Below are 16,763 nucleotides of genomic sequence, written 5' to 3'. Positions count from 1 at the left end.
GAATCTGTGGTTGATATGTAAAATGAATGGAAAATCTAATTTAAAAAAAGGAAAAAATAAAGTATAAAATATAAAAAATTATTTATTTTATTTCATGTGCATTGGTGTTTTGCCTGCATGTCTGTGTGAGGGTGTCAGGTCCCTTGGAACTGGAGTTACAGACTGTTGTGAGCTGGAAATTGAACCTGGGTCCTCTGGAAGAGCAGTCAGTGTTCTTAACCGCTGAGTCACCTCTCCATCCCCCAAACCACTCATTTTAATACTGGTCTCTACATTTCCTGTCAAATCTAATGTTTTGCTTAAACTGACAAATTTTACAACTGTTTCTTAATTTCTTCCCATGGAAGAAAATATTATAGAAAGATATCCTTGACTGGGCTAGAGAGATGGCTTGGCCATAAAAGGCTAGGCCAAAAATAGAAGATATCCTGGACAACATAAAGTTATTAATTATATATCTGGGATTACCAGCAAATGAAAAAAATCTTTTCTTTACAATTTATATATATCAACCTTGTAATGTCAAGGTGGAAATCTCATTCTTGATCACTCTAAAACCCCAAGTATTGGCTGCTCTCCTGATTGATTGGGCTTATCACCCTTCCTGCTCCACCCCTAAGATTCAGTCAAGAAGCCCTATAGTCCAGTGACTCTCAAGCTTTAGGCATTAGAATTACCTAGAAACCTTGTTAAAAGATTGCTGTAGTCGGGCGGTGGTGGCGCACACCTTTAATCCCAGCACTTGGGAGGCAGATCGCTTGCCTAGCAAGCACAAGGCCCTGGGTTCGGTCCTCAGCTCCGGGGTGGGTGGCAGGGAAATACTTTATAAAGTTACCTTTAGGCTCTGTGTGAAATACAATTGAGTATTTCTTTTTCCAACTGGGGTCCTATCCCCAGGACGTCTTATTATGTGTAAGCAAGTACTTCAAATTTGAAAAAACTTAAACTCAAATGTTTTTCATCCTATTTCAGATAAGTGATACTTAACTTCCACTGTTCTATTCCTTCCAATATCTGCTTCCCCAAGCAGGCTATTTGTTAAAGGATTCAAGATACTAGCTACAAAGAAACTGTATGTAATCGCTACTGGGCCCTGGTCTTAGATCCTGGACAGTTAAGTAAGGCTCACGACATTTCCTTTTTCCTAAGATAAGGCTGACTCCCACTAGACGCAACCCCTAGACAGAATCTAGGTAGAATCCTAGTTTTCCATAGGAGACAGGTTGCAAGAATGAAGGGAGAAGGGCTCTACAGCAACCCCGTAAGCAACGACGGCCACTATTTTCATTTCGTGCAACTGCCCTAGTCAGCTAACCACGTGGGTAAGAGGCAGACACGTCCTGCGAGCTCATTACAGGGCACAGTGAAGGCGAGGTGGGTAACGCTGACTGCACAGCTACGAAAACAAACAAACCGAAGTATGCTCCCCCCCGCCCCCCAAATAATTAAATAAATAAATAAATAAGAGAAATCCCCAAATATCAGAAGCCGGAGGCAGACCTGTGTGTGTCTCCGCTCTGAAGCCAAAGAACCGGTAACTGACTAGATGGCAGAGACACACCCACACAGGGCGTCTGCTTCCGGCCACGTGCGCACCCTCGGCCAATGGAAAGGCTTCACGCCACTCCCGCTTCCTCACCCTGGCAACGGGCGAGCGACTACTTCCGGCGCGAGGAGTGTTCTGCGCTGACGCGGGTGAGTGTCCCTCGTTCTCACGCTGTCCGCGTCGCCGCCGCCGAGCCTCGGTCTCCGTGTGGCCCCGCAGGCCCGCGCGGCGTCCTCTCCCGACCGCACGGGACGGCGCTCACGGCGCCACCTGCCTGTCCCGGGCCATGGGCCCACGGAGTCCCAGGCCCCGAGTCACGGTCACGCGTGGGCCCCGCCAGTTTGCTTGGCTGCGGAGTTGTCGCAGCGCTTCGCGCGCTGTGCAGTCACAGGCTGCAGGGCACTCACAGCCTCCGGGACCGCGCAGGGTCTGGGATGTGCCACATGCTGCTGTTGCAGCGGGGCCAGAGCTTCCCGGAGTGTTTTAAAGGCCTGGTTTGAGTCCCGGGGGACATTAGCATCCAGTGCAGAGGCAGCGGAGGCTGGGGCCGAGGAGAGGAAGCAGCTGGAGAGGCAGGCAAAAAAAAAAAAAAAGCTGTAGATGGAGGTGTTTTGAAGTAGAGGGCATAGTGGTTCCGAGTTCAGCGTAATTCTGCTGGGAGAGGAAAGAAAGGTTTATTGGGGGCCATTGGACTAAGATCTTTGAAAAATAAGCTAAGGAAGTTTAACTTACACACTTGGGCATTTAATAATTTCCCTTTTTGTTTGTTGTAAATAAACCTTTTTTTTCTCACTACTTCAGAAAGTGGTTATTAGAAAACGTTTGGGAAATGCAGAAGTAGAGATTAACATAGTTGCCTCAATTAAGGCTCTATAATTTCTTAGGTGTTTAAGCTATCACCTGCAAATGTGTGTGTACAGTACGGTTCAAAGTAAAAATTGCAGTTTGTGTATGTTGCATTCATTGCATGGATAGATTGATTATGCTTTGTCTTTATTTACTTATTTATTTTTTTGAGTATTTTATTTTATGTGTATGAGTGCTTGCATCATAATGGTCTGTCTGCACCACGTGCATGTCCATGGAGGCCAGAAGAGGGCATCCTATTTCCTGGAACTGGAATCATGGATAGTTATAAGCCAGCGTGTGGTGCTAGGAGCAACTCAAGTCTACTGCAAGAGAAGCAAGTGCTTGTTACTGCTAAGCCATCTCTCCAGCCCTGGTTATGTTTTTTTCTTTTTGAGGTGTAATCAACTCAGTACAAAATCCATTCTTTTACATTGTAACTATGTGTGTGTGTGTGTTTTAAGTGTTCAAAAGTTTTATAGTATTGCTGTCTAGTCCCAGAACATGTTTATCACCTTCATCAAAAATCGCATGCCCATTGGAGTTAACCCTCTCACTCCCAACTTCTGATCCATGGTTCTATATGCATCTTCCTGTTTTGTACATTTCAAGTAAATGGAAGCATATAACAGGTGTCCTTTTGTGTCTAGCCTCTTTCAGTTAGCGTGCGTAATGTTTTCAGGGTTTATCCATGACTATGTAAAAATACGTTATTCATTTTTATTTATTTTCCCCTGTTATTCTGGGGACGGACCTCACATGGTAGGTAAGAATTCTACCACTGACCTACATAACTCACCCATTCCTTTTTATGGATATGCGGTTGTATTGTTTTGTATTTGGGCTATTTGGAATAATTCTACACATCCTCTATGCCTTTTTGTGTGGATATTTGCTTTTAGTTTTTCTTTCTTTCTTTCTTTTTCTTTTTTTGTATGTACCTAGAAGTGGAACTTCTGGGTCATGTGTTTTGAGAACTAAGCATACCTTCTAAAGTGGCTACAGCATATTGAATCGTATAGATTATGAAGGCCTGCTTCTCTAAATCCTGGCAAACTCCTGTTGTTTTGATTGTATGCATCTTAGTGGTACTAGTGAAATAGTATCTCCTTATTGTTTTGCTTTTTATCCTTAATAATCTTAAGGATCTTTCCATGTACTAATTGATCCTTATATAATTTTGGAGAAATGTCTAATGTTTGACCAGGGCTTTTTTTTTTTTTTTTTTATGTCCATGTACCACATGTGTGCCTGTTATTAACAGAGGCCAGAACTACATAATAGAATGACTCTGTCTCAGATAGAGAGGCCCTGTCACTAAAAACTAAATAAACAAAAACCACCACCACAACAAAAAATATTGCTGAATCCAGAGTCAGAAATATTTACCCCTGTATAACTTCTGGTAACTCTAAAAGTTTTTATAGTTTTGATGCACTTAATTTGGGTGTGTAGTAGCAGAGAGGAGCACAGCTTTCCTTTTTGCCTTCTGGCTATCTAATTTTCATCACCTTTGGTGACTTTCCTTTCCCCATTAACTGACTTAGGCATCCATCTTGAAAATCAGTTGGCCACAAATAATGTTAGCTATAACTATTCCTCTCTGTTGAACTCTTAGGTCGCACATGTTTTTAAAATTCTATATTACCCTATATTAAGCATAGCATAAACTATGTAAGGCTAACCAGAAGTGGTGGCACATGCTAGAAATCCTAGAACTTGGGAAGTGGAGCGGGGAGGATCAGGAGTTTGAGGTCAGTCTGGGCCACATGAGACCCTGTCTCACAAAACAAAACAAATGATCATTAACAACACAAACTAACCTAAGAAAGACGGTTTAAAATTTAGGTAGAAGGTGTGCTCAGAAGTAGAATTACTGGCTCAAAGATGAATTTAAGTTTGTTCTGGGACTCATTTAATGAAGCATTGCAATCTCAATATGATACCAAAAGCACAAAATACCTTGTTTGTTTTTTAAAATGAGAGCTTCTCACTTCATATCCCTGGTTGGCCTGCTACCCGTTTTGTAGACCAGGCTGGCCTTAAGCTTGCAGTGAGCCTCCTATCAATGACTCTCTTAAGAGCTAGGATTATCGTCATGTGCCATGATGGCCAACTAACAACATGGTTCTTTATTATCAGTTGCAGTAGCTTAAGGGCTAGATTTCTTCTGTAAAGAAATATTTTATTATCAGATAAATGATTTCTTGATTGTCTTCCTCCTATACTACTTTGAAAAGATTATACAGGACACATGATACTTCTAAATTGTTTAATTAAAAAAAGTCATTATGTGATAGGAAAATTAAAAAATGTGATTTTATATATGTATGTGATATGTATTATATATATGTATGTATTTTTTTTTTTTTGAGAGATCCAAGGTCAAGATTTAGACCTTAAATTAGTGCCTAGAAAGTCCCTGAAGTAAAAAAAAGAATGTTTTATTTTGAGAATCCCTTCTGGTCTTGATGATTAGTGAATTAGCATTCATTCATCTTGATCTCAGAAAGGTCAAATAAAGTCTCTTTTCAGTGACTAGTACTGAATAAAACAAGTTCAAATATGAAGGGTATTAGAGAAAACAGAATTTCTCAGTTCTCTTTCAAGGTGTATTTATGATACTGTTATCTTGCGTCTTTATATATTAGTTCATATGTGCAGTTTCTGGAGAAATGGTATCTACAGTAGTGCATATTTTCAGGCTTTTCATACTTTTCAGACTCTTTTTCAGAACAGTTACATTCAGCTTAAGGTACCAGTACAGTTTTGTTAGAAACATTTTTTTACATATACCTCAATCATTTATTTATACCTGTATAACTTACATTTACATCTTAAATCATTTTCTGATACCCTCAAAACTTACTTAAGCTTTTTTTTTTTAAATGCTGAATGCTGTTTATTGAAGGAGGGAGGAGGTCTTAAATACAGGCTTATAGCAGAATGGGAGAACCCCGGAGGGCAGAAGTTTGCTACAGATGTTTTACAATCTTGCATCTAAGCTGTTAACACCCATTATTCAGGATATACAGACAGTTTTTTGTTCTTTTATGAATATTCCTTAATATTGGATATTCAGCTTGTATTTCCTCTTACATATTATCTGTTCATGATTTTTGGCATGGCATTTGTGTTGTTCAGTATTGTCCTTTACGAGATTTATTTTGGCTGTCTTTTGTAGATGGTTGCTCTATGATAGCTTATGTTTGTGGAAAAAAGTCCAGATGCTGTGCAATATATATGCTAAGAGGTATTTAGGCGAAACAGTGGTAGAGGAAAAAGAAGTTAAATGCTTGAGGAAGAAACCTACAGGATTTTGGTGCAGTCAGAAATGACTGTAAGGTGAGTTAGAAAAGGATTTTGCAACTATGAAAAATGCTGTGGGGATGACCTAGACTTTAGGGGAAAAATGAGCTCATTTTGGTAGGTTAACAAGGAACGCCAAGATGGAGCTTCAAGGAGAAAAAACCATGCCTCTAGTCACAATTTTATTTCAAGTCAGAGCATAAAAAAGCTAAGAAATCATGTGTTTTGCTTAGAGGATTGTTTTGGAAGATTGGCAGTAAGCACAGTTCTGGAGATGTTGAAAATAGGCCCAGAGGGCTTATGAATTAGGATCGTAGGTTGGTGAATTTGCCATGAAGAGCAGGAGATTAGAGAACCAGTGTGGAGGAGGAGACTAAGAGAAGACCGTTGGCTTAGGTAAATCAGAAATGTACAGTTTATGGGAAGCAAGAGCTTATGTTTTAGACAGCTTGGTTAAGATATAATTTATGTGTCAACTCAAAGTATACGATTTATTAGCATTTATTATATTTAGACTGTGAAACCTTCAATGTCCTAATCAGTTTTAGAATGTTGATTGTATGTACATTGTATTGTACAATGATATTGTATTCAGTATTATCCACTTTAAGGCTCTTAATACTGATGTCATGAGTATGTTATGTTCATACACAGAACATTTGTATCTTTCTACAGTGTTAGAATTTATTGGGGAGTACACTGGGATATTGCTTGGTTGTTAGAATGTTTTTTTGCCTACCAGGCTACAAACCCTGGGTTAGATTTCAAGGACTGCACAACACTGGGTGTGGTGAGGCATGCTTGTAACTCAGGATTCTGGAGGTAGAGTCAGGAGGATCAGAAATTCAAGGCCATTGTTGGTAACATGTGTTCAAGGCCTGCAGGGGATACATGATGCCTTATCTAAAAAACAAACAAACAAAAAAAAAAAGAAAAAAAGAAAAAAAATGATTGAATAACAAGTTCACAAGCTTTTGTTGCCTCTAATTTGTAAAGTTGTCAAATTTGCCTTGATAGTTAGCTATTTCAAACACGTTTTTGTTTTTGTTTTTTAAATCCCAATCTTAATTACTTATATCACACACTACATAGTATGCAGTAATGATATATGTTAGTGTAGGTTACAGAATGTGGTAAAGAAGGTACAGGGAGTTCAAGCAGTGCAGAGGCTTTCCTGGAGGCAGGTGGAGAGCTGATGCTGATGGAGAGCTGCAGGAGCCAGACGTAGCAGGGCTGCAGGGTCAGAGTTGATCCCAGGCCTCAGGGTTGAGTTGAGCTGCAGAGGTGAGGTGTGGGACCATGGAGTCAATAGAGGTGAGGTGTGGGACCATGGAGTCAATAGAGGTGAGGTGTGGGCCTAGAACTGCGCAGATTGGCACATGACAATTTGAGTGGGCCATTTCATCAGCAGGGACTTATCTGAGCTTAATCCTCAGAGACAGACCAGATTTCTCTGCCTGTGGGTCCCTTTCTACACACACTGGGTGGTGAGATGACAGGTTAGTGGAGGCCATTGCTCATAGTGTTAGGGTACCCAGATAAAGGTGTAACACCCTTCCTCAGACAGATGTCTTCGGTAAAATTTTGGCTTCTCTTTGTCTGGTAAGATTTAATATCCCCACGTACTCCTATGTTCCCAGTCTGATATGTTTATAGAGGTGCCTTTTTACTTTAAATAAAAGTTGGTTATCAGTCTGTGCCACCCCTGCATGGTGCTGGGCAGGTAGCATTATCTGTGCACAGTGTGCACAGTTAGGAGCTGAGTCAATTTGCTTCTGCATATGTACTCAAAATGGACCAAAATTTGGCTTGTAAAATGGAGTCACCTAGGCCAAGGCACAGCCTGGAAGCCACTGTTTTCTGTCCTGCTGAGATCTTTTTATTGTACGTTCTTTAGTGTATATTTGTTCAGACAAGTACTGTCACTGGACAGGGATTTAAATTGTAAGCTTCTCATGTTCTGTTATTATTTTCCAGTTCAACTATTTAAAAAATACCTATTTTGAAAACTATATTTTTTTTGTACTGTATGTTTTTTTTTTTTGTTGACTTTTTGTAAGTAATGTGCATGTTCGTAGAAAGAAATAGAGATAATCTCTTCCTATTTTTCTCTAGGGTAACTCCTCCTTTGAAGTTGCTTTTTTGTATGGAAGGATGCTCTTTTCCTGATAGAAGATGATAATCTTGGAGAATGACCATGGAGAAGGGGATGAGTTCTGGAGAAGGACTGCCTTCCAGATCACCTCAGGCATCTGCGGCTAAAGTAACAGTCAAGGAATCAGAAACAAGGCAGCCCTGTGAGGAGAAACGAGGGGGCTTTGTGCTGGTGCATGCAGGTGAGACCTTGTGGGTGAGTTGAAATGGAAGATGAAAAGAGTGTTTTCTGTTTCTTGCTTTGAAAAACACTGAAGACTGCATTTTGTATCTGCCAAAGAGAGATTGGAATATAAGAACCCGTTAGATGTTAATAGAGTGAGGGCCTATTCTATACTCCAGGTTGGAAGGTCTTACAGTGATACGTCTTCCTATGTCTTCCTTATTTCCCCTCTCTCTTATTTATCTTTACCTTATATAGTACATATGTTTAGATCAGTAGTGTTAAAACCAAAGTAATTTTTAAATATTTATTTGCTTGTTTATTTATTTAGAGACAGGATCTCATTATGGAGTTCTGACTGTCCTAGAACTCAATATATTGACCAAGCTGGTCACAAACTCACAGAGATCCACCTGCCTCTGCCTCCTAAATGCTGGGATTAAAGTTGTGTACTACTATGCCTGGCTTGAAACCAAAGTAAGTTTTTAAGTTCTGGTTTATGTTTTTTTTTTTTTTTTTTGGTTTTCGAGACAGGGTTTCTCTGTGTAGCTTTGCGCCTTTCCTGGAGCTCACTTGGTAGCCCAGGCTGGCCTCGAACTCACAGAGATCCGCCTGGCTCTGCCTCCCGAGTGCTGGGATTAAAGGCGTGCGCCACCAACGCCCGGCCCTGGTTTATGTTTTATAGGATAATGCCACTGAAAAATTCTTTCTGGCCCTATTTGATACAGTGGCCATCTTAAAGTATAATTACAAAATTATATAGATCAGCTTTTTCCCTCTCATCCATCCATCCATCCATCCATCCATCCATCCATCCATCCATCCATCCATCTAGTATCTATGTGTGTATGTCTGTGTCCTTGTGTCTGGGCATAAGTACCATAGCATATTTGTGGAGTTCAGTTATGGGTGTCAGTTTTCTCCACTATGTGGGTTATCGGGATTGAGTTCAGTCATGGTGGCAAGCACTCTTGCCTACAGAGCCATCGTGACAGCCCATAGTTAAGCCTTGTAAGAATGTTTTAATCTTTCTTTGCCCTCTGCAGATTCTTTATATGATTATTTATGAAATGAACTGACAATTGAAAGATTAATGGGAGAAAAACTATAGCAAATGTATTAACATGAATATGTGTACTAGCTTTTGAGACACAAAGAAAGGGCCAGATGGTTGAAGCTGCAATAGTCTTTCCAGCTACAGACTCGAAGTACCTGTTGGGGAGGTGGTGACAGGTTCTGAGAGGACAAAGAGAAGAAATAAATTGTGAACAAATGTCTTATTATGGAGAGATGGTCTCCCAGGTTACAGTCATCAAAAGACTGTCATAGTCTTTTGACAAGGATAATTTGGTAGGATCTTTAGTAGATGTGAAGAAGCCAGTTAAAGGGGCTTCGAGGAATCCTGCTTACATAGTGATGTTGATGTCTTGAATAGTAAAAATCTTTTTTCCTCTAGTCTTCTGTCTGCAATCCTCCTGAGTAGCCACCTTATATTATGCTCAAGAAGTATATTTTGATAGCAGTGAGCTAGCTTAGTGGGTAAAGGCGCTTGCCACCACCTTGACAACCTGAGTTCAATCTTGGAATCCACATGGAGGAAGAGAGCCGACTCCCTCAGTGGTCACACATGTCCTCCACTTGTTTGTCTCTGTGTATGCTTGCATGCACACACCCACACAGACACAAAATAAATAATGAATGTAAAAAAATCAAAGAATTGGGGCTAGAGAGATGGCTCAGAGGTTAAGAGCATCAACTTCTCTTCCAGAGGTTCTGAGTTCAATTCCCAGCACCCACATGCTGGCTCACAACCATCTGTAATGAGATATGGCACCCTCTTCTGTGTACATAATAAATAAATAAATCTTTAAAAAAAATCAAAGAATGATATTTTGAGGTAAATCATTTCACTGGCTCATATTTTCCTAGTATTATAAGTGAAGAACCTTAGGACTCGAGGCTCAGTGCCTTGAATGACTCCAGTTGCACTTCTGAGCAGGGCTGAGAAACCCTTAATTGACCCTAAGTTTTTGACACTGTCTCATCCTGTGATCTGTCTACTTAGAGGACCATGAGGGCAGAGTAAAATTTAATTCCTGGATCCTCCACTTGAGGAGGTGTGGCTTTGAGGTCACGTCTACTCAGCAGGCGCTTCCTTTTTTGGCCATTTCCATTTTCTTGCATATAGAATGTAAACTCCATGACACCCGTAGAGAAAGAATGACAAGTCTCCTTTTAGCTTTGTCCAGACTAGACCTATTTCTCACAAAACTAGTATGTTGTCTGGTTGTTAACCTTTGGCTATTTTTCATGCTGGAGAACTTGGAAGTCCCTTAGAATCTAGTCCAGAGGGGTTAACTAACATAAAATATAGGAAGTTTGATTTCTCTGTCTCTTCCAGATCCCTGCCCCATATGTCACACCCCGTCTTTCTCCTGGGATTTACTATAGGGTCTTATGTATACTAAGTGAGTGCCTGGTCACAGAGGTACATCATCAGCCTTTGCTTTTTTATTGTTTAATTAAAAAATTATTATTATTATGTGTGCATATGATATTGTGTGTGGGTGCTTGTGCTGTGGTGCATGTGTCAAAGGACAACCTTGTGAGATGGTTTGCTCCTTCCACCTTTACATGGCTACTGGAGACTGAACTCAGATTGCCAGGCTTGCCATAGGTACTTATCTGCTGAGCCATCTAGTTGTGCTCCACTCCCCCCATTTTTTTTAAAGACACTGTCTCTCTTTAGCCCAGGCTGGCCCAGAACTCACTTTGTAGCCTAAGCTGACCTGGAACTCAGGGCACTTCTCCAGCTTAGCTTTTCAGTGCTGGTACTGTAGACATGAGCCACCATATGCAGATATGTAGCTTATCTTCAAGATAGGGTCCTGTTATATAGCACAGGCTTGCCTCAGATTTGTGAGTTTCTTGCCTTGGCATGTGCCACTAAACTGACTAATTCCCTCTCTTTTGTCTATTCTGTTTTCCCACCACACATCTCTCTTTTACAGAGAGATGAGGGGGCTGGAGAAATGGCTCAGTGGTTAAGAACTCTTGCTGATCTCAGAGGACCTGAGTTTATTTCCTAGCAACCCCATAAGGCAGCTTAGCACCTCCTGTAACTCCAGCTCCAGAGAATCTGATACCTTTGGTACTCATGGGCACCTGCACACATGTGGCATACACAAACATGCACATGTGCAGGCAGGCATGCTCACACACCCACAAAGATAAAAACAGGATCTTTAAAAAAATAAAGAAAAGGTGAGATGAGGCAAATGTATTGAAATGTATGTACTTTTACTCAATTTAAAGTAGACCTGGGACTCTGAACTCCTGCCTCTGAATTTCTGGTTCATTATCATCTTTACTGCACCTTGTCAGCAGTACATCCATAATACCAGTGAGTAACTGTCTTTAAAGTTATTGGTAAAAAGTACAAAAACATCTGAAACTTAGACAAGTAGTAACAGCTTTAGATATTTGGAAAACATTGCTTTTTTTTTTTTGACTGTTATGATTCTGTTCTTCCTCTTTCAGACATACTTGATGGTAATGGCCCCCAGCTAAAGACTGTGCTAGAGATCAGAATAAGTAGGGATCAGTCTGGGCTGTGGCAGGAAATCTTGTGACAACCTCTTCTTCTCTGGCTAGGCCCGACCCTGCTTAGCTTCTGAGATCAGCTGAGATTGGGTCAGTTCAGGGTGTCATGGCCATAGCCACATCCTCTATTTCTTTCCTTTTTTTCCTTGCCTTTTTCTGCTTTCTTTCTTTCTTCCTTTTTATTTTACTTTTTTTATTTTTTTATTTTATTTTATTTTATTTTATTTTTGTTTTTTTCAAGACAGAGTTTCTCTGTGTAACAGTCCTGGCTGTCCTGGAACTCACTTTGTATACCAGGGTGGCCTCAAACTCACAGAGATCCTCCTGCCTTTGCCTCCCAAGTGCTACGATTAAAGGCATGTGCCACCACTGACTGGCTCACACCTTCTATTTCTAAATTATTAGAAATTCAAATAGATTGTTGATTACGAAGAAGTCTGTATCTTACATATTTAAAGTGTTAGAGATTACATTTCTCACATAATCTACAACTGTTTTGTTCAGCATTAGACTTACCCAACATTTAGTAGAATTTTTTTTTAAAGATTTGTTTATTTATTTATGTGTGTGAGTGTTCTGTCTTCCTGTACTTCTTCATGACAGAAGAGGGCATCAGATCCCACTGTAAATGGTTCTGAGCCATCATGTGGTTGCTGGGAATTGAACTCAGGACCTCTGGAAGAGCAACCAGTGCTCTTAACCACCGAGCCATCTCTCCAGCACTAGAGTTTTGTTTTTACTTAGCTATTCTCAACATTGGCTAATTTGATACTGATAATAAGAAAAAAGTCAACTGTGCATGGGGGCATATACTAATCCCAGCACTTGGAAGTCTGTGGTAGGAAGAATACCATGAGTCTGAGGCCAGCCTGGGCTACAAAAAGAATTCCCAACCAACTGGAGCCACCTGAAGAATTCAGTCCAATCCAAACCAACAACCAACCAACCAACCAACCAGCTAACCAGCCAACCAAAGAAAAAAACCAAAACAAAGTAGACACCTTTAAATTTTTGATAATTTTTTTTTTTATATTTAAATATATGCATGTGAGTATAGGTACCCAGAGACCCAGAAGAGGGTCTTAGATTCTCTGGAGCAGGAGGTACAGGCGGATGTGATCTGTCTAGTGTGGGAGCTAGGAACTGAGTTGGGATTCTCTGCAAGAGCAGTGCATGCTCTTGACCACTGAGCCATAAATGGGTGCTGTTCTCAATTTTGATCCAAAAATTTTCTTACTGAAGAGGGTAGCGGTTACTGTACACTCATAATTGTCCAAAGTGCTAAAAAAAAGTAGCTATGAATGCTCAGTTACTGTGGTGAGCAGTTTAACAAAATGGCCATTTAGTAAAGCAATATTGATAGGTTCTCCTGTAGAGCCTATAACATCCCTAGTCATGGATTTTGACTGTGAGTAGTGCCTGGAATGAATTCTCTCCTGTGTAGCAGACCTCAGGTCTAATCAAGAGAGTGGTTGGTCATGACTGTGGGCAGTGTTACTGCTGTGGCCCCAGTGGGTCCATCAGCCCAGTGGATTTGTATTGTAGTGTTCAGGGTCCAGAGCACCATTGATGTCTCTCCTCCTTTAGTACTTTCTAACATTGTGAAAGCTAGCTAGCAGGGAAAGAATTTCCTGATCAGTTCAAGATTGATTTTCATGTCCTACAACTGAAGTATGAGGTGTCTCTAGCAATTAGGTATTACTCTATAGTTATGGTGACAATCAGGAGCAAAGGCAATAGCCTGTATTGTTTTTGATACTTCTGGGGCCTTCCTTGCCAATAACTAACTCAGTGCATGAAACATATTAAATAACCCATCTTTTGGGAGCAGCTTTGTTCAGCCATGTGGGGTACTGCCATCCAAATTTCTTTTTTAAAGAAAAAATGAAATATGTGTTAGCTTATAACATAATAAGGTTTCATAATGTTTATTCATACATTTTTAGTTTTTAGTTTTGGTTATACCTACCCCCTGCACTCCTTTCCCTCACCCACTGCTCCCATCCCCTCCTTAGCCTTTAGCTCCTATTACTACCCCACCCATGTTCTTCATATCATATGTGTTCTGCTCTCTCTTACTATCTTTTTACTTGAGTTGCAAGACCATAGGTTCCCATGTAGCTTCCTTTTTTTTTTTTCTTTTGAGACAAGGTTTCTCTATGTAGCCTTGGAGCCTTTCCTGGAACTCACTTTGTAGCCCAGGCTAGCCTTGAACTCACAGAGATCTGCCTGGCTCTGCTTCCTGAGTGCTGGGATTAAAGGCTTGAGCCACTACTGCCCGGCTTCCCATGTATACTGCCCGGCTTCCCATGTAGCTTTTTTATGCACACTTCATACTTCATTTTTGTTAGCCCTTTTCTTCCCCCCCCCCCCCCCCCGTTTTTTCGAGACAGGATTTTTCTGTGTAGTTTTGTGCCTTTCCTGGAACTTGCTTTGTAGACCAGGCTGGCCTTGAACTCACAGAGATCCACCTGGCTCTGCCTCCTGAGTGCTGAGATTAAAGGTGTGCACCCCTAGTGTTTCACCTGTATTTTGATATCCCTCCTCCCTGAATGACTTCTCCAGGTTAAACACTAAAAACAAACGATTTGAAGGAAGGATCCATGTATGAGAGAGAACATGCAATGTTTTTCTTTTTGGGCCTTACTCAGTATAATTTTTTCCAGTTCCATCCATTTGCCTGGAAATTTCATGATTTGATTTTTCCTTTACATCTGGGTAATATTCCATTGTATACATGTACCACATTTTCATTATCCACTTGCCAGTTGTTAGATATCTAGTTGATGTTTAAAATCTAGGTTGATTCCATTTCGTAGCTATTGTGAGTAGTGTGTCAATGCATATGGGTGTGCAAGTGTCTCTGTAGTAAGATACAGAGTCCTTTGGGTGTGCATACCCAGGAGTGGTGTAACTGGGTCATATGGTTCTGTGTTCGAATACTTGATTACGTTTCCTCTGCAGATCATGGTTTTAGAGAACTGTGAAGATAGGTTTGACAAAGACTCATAGAGGCTCTGTCAACTTTTAGCTTTCTCTCATGAGAGAGAATTGCTTTGGAGCCTTAGAGACTCTAGTTGTTTAGCATTGTTTCTGTTGTCCCAGGTCCCTGTAACACTGTTCATGGGTCAGTTTTTTCTCAGTCTTGAGAAAAGTTGTGTTAGGTTTCCACTAGACCCACAGGAGAGTTGGGAGGCTTAAACATGTAACCTTGATCTTCTGTGTTAGTTTGACCTCTATGGAATCTAGTGGAGGAAGAAGGTCATACTAAAGAATTTTAATAAGAACTCTAGTCATCAAGAGTTTTAAGTTCCTGTCTCTCCCCCTCCTCTTGCTCCTCTTTCTCCTACTCTCATCCCTAGCTCGACCCTTTAATTAAAAGTAAGGGGCTGGAGAGATGGCCCAGTGTCTAAGAGCACTGGCTGCTCTTTAGGAGGCCTGGAGTTCAATTCCCAGAACCTACATAGTGGTTAGGAACTGCCTGTAACTCCAGTTCAAGGGGATCCAGTGCCCTCTTCTGGCCTCTATGGGACACTGCATGCAAGTGGTGCACAGACATTCTTTCATGCAAAACACCCATACACATAAAATAAAAATAAATCTCAAAAACCACCAGAAAGCACTTGCTCTTGAAGAGGACTCAAGTTCACATCCCAGCACTGATGTTGGGTTGCTCACAACCACATGTAACTCTAGCTCCAAAGGATGGAACACTTTTTTCTGGCGTCCTTGGACACTTGTGTGAATGTATACATACAGACAGACACACAGATATGCTATAAAAAGTAATAAAAATAAATGTTTAAAATTTACTTACATATTGTGTCTGTGTGTGTGACACATAGATACACCTGTGGAGACCAGAAGAGGAATTTGGATTCCTAGGAGCTGGAGTTAGGGGGTTGGTTATAAACTGCCTGATGTGGGTACTGGGAACTGAACTGGGTTTCTTTGGAAGAGCAGCACATGCTCTTAACCACTGACCCATCTCTCTAGTTCCAAGAATAAATTTCCTTAAGGAAACTAGTTTATTTGGAGCCAACGTTTTAAGTAACTTTCTGGATATTTGTTTAAAAGATAAATGAGGATTTTTGGAGAATCTTTGAGAATTTTAGATTCTAAATAGTAATTTCCTAAATAGTGAGGCTTTTAAAAGATCACAGAGAAGGACTTCAAGGTTCTTTGTTCCTGGTACCACCTGCATTATCACCTCCATTCCAAAGGAATTCCTGAGTTTAGTATTTTTTTTTTTAAATTAAAAATCACATTTACTTATTTATTTATCTATCTACCTATCTATTTATTTGTATATTTAATGTGTGTGGTGTTAGTGGAGGCCCTGTGCCACAGGACACTTATGGAGATCATTACACTTATGGAGATCAGAGAACAATTTGTGGGGCTTGGCTCTCTCTTTTTACCAGATAGGCCTCTGGAATAGAACTTAGGTTGTTAGGCTTGGTGCAAGTATCTCTCTGATCCTGGTGGAGGTTCTTGAAGGAGGTAGGGGGTGACCATATGAAGGATCTTTCGGGGCATGAGATATTCTTAGGAGCTCTGACAGGAAACTTTTTTGAATAAAGGGAAAAGCATAATATCAGCTGTTAGAGTCTAGAATCTAATATAATCAAGGCACTGGGACTGCGTCTGTATGGACTGCCTTTCTAGTCGGATGGGTCACTGGTAGTTTAGCAGGAACTAACACTTGGTTTTTCTTTTTTTAACTGTAGGTGCAGGTTATCATTCGGAATCCAAAGCCAAGGAATATAAACATGTATGCAAACGAGCCTGTCAGAAGGTATGAGCAGAGTGTGTAATGCTTGTGATTTTGTACATGAAACTTTACTTTGAGATTCAAAGTTTTAAATTTCATTTCCAGTGAAAGTTTGGCCGGATCCCAAAGTTATTTTACTCATACTCATTTGTAGGATCTTAGTCCTTAGTTTTTAGTTTGATCTGTCTTTTTATTTCTTTGAATGATGTTTAGCTTTCTCCTCTTCTCCTCCAGATTGAACTCTATGCTTTTAGTTATGGGCACATATAACCATATCTTTTTAAACATTCCCACAGTTGGGAAAAACTGTTCCTATTACGTAGTTCAGTGTCTTTTCTTTCTTCATTTTTTTAAAAGAAATATTATTT

General features: G+C 40.4%; 1 protein-coding gene across 12 annotated transcripts in view; it reads left to right on the top strand.

Annotated features, from left to right (window-relative positions):
• Positions 1–1,642: 1,642 nt before the first annotated feature.
• Tasp1 (taspase 1) overlaps positions 1,643–16,763 on the top strand; it is a 255,934-nt gene continuing 240,813 nt past the window's right edge. For 7 of the 12 annotated variants that reach the window (XR_013050795.1, XR_001579049.3, XR_013050794.1 and 4 more), the window contains exons 1-3: positions 1,644–1,695; positions 7,817–8,037; positions 16,352–16,419. Coding sequence is in view for 5 of the 12 variants with exons in the window: in XM_042276335.2 (XP_042132269.1) it covers positions 7,893–8,037; positions 16,352–16,419 (213 nt within the window). In the remaining 7 variants the exon portion in view is untranslated. Of the gene's footprint in view, positions 1,696–3,549; positions 5,738–6,004; positions 6,098–7,816; positions 8,038–16,351; positions 16,420–16,763 lie in introns of those variants that run through there. The other 5 variants (XM_006983677.4, XM_076570728.1, XM_042276333.2 and 2 more) reach the window with 5 other exon arrangements.

Source organism: Peromyscus maniculatus, chromosome 4 (assembly GCF_049852395.1).
Source record: "Peromyscus maniculatus bairdii isolate BWxNUB_F1_BW_parent chromosome 4, HU_Pman_BW_mat_3.1, whole genome shotgun sequence".
NCBI classification, from domain to species: Eukaryota; Metazoa; Chordata; class Mammalia; order Rodentia; family Cricetidae; genus Peromyscus; species Peromyscus maniculatus.
Note: the sequence above shows the minus strand (reverse complement) of the source record. Positions and strands in the feature narration are given on the sequence as shown.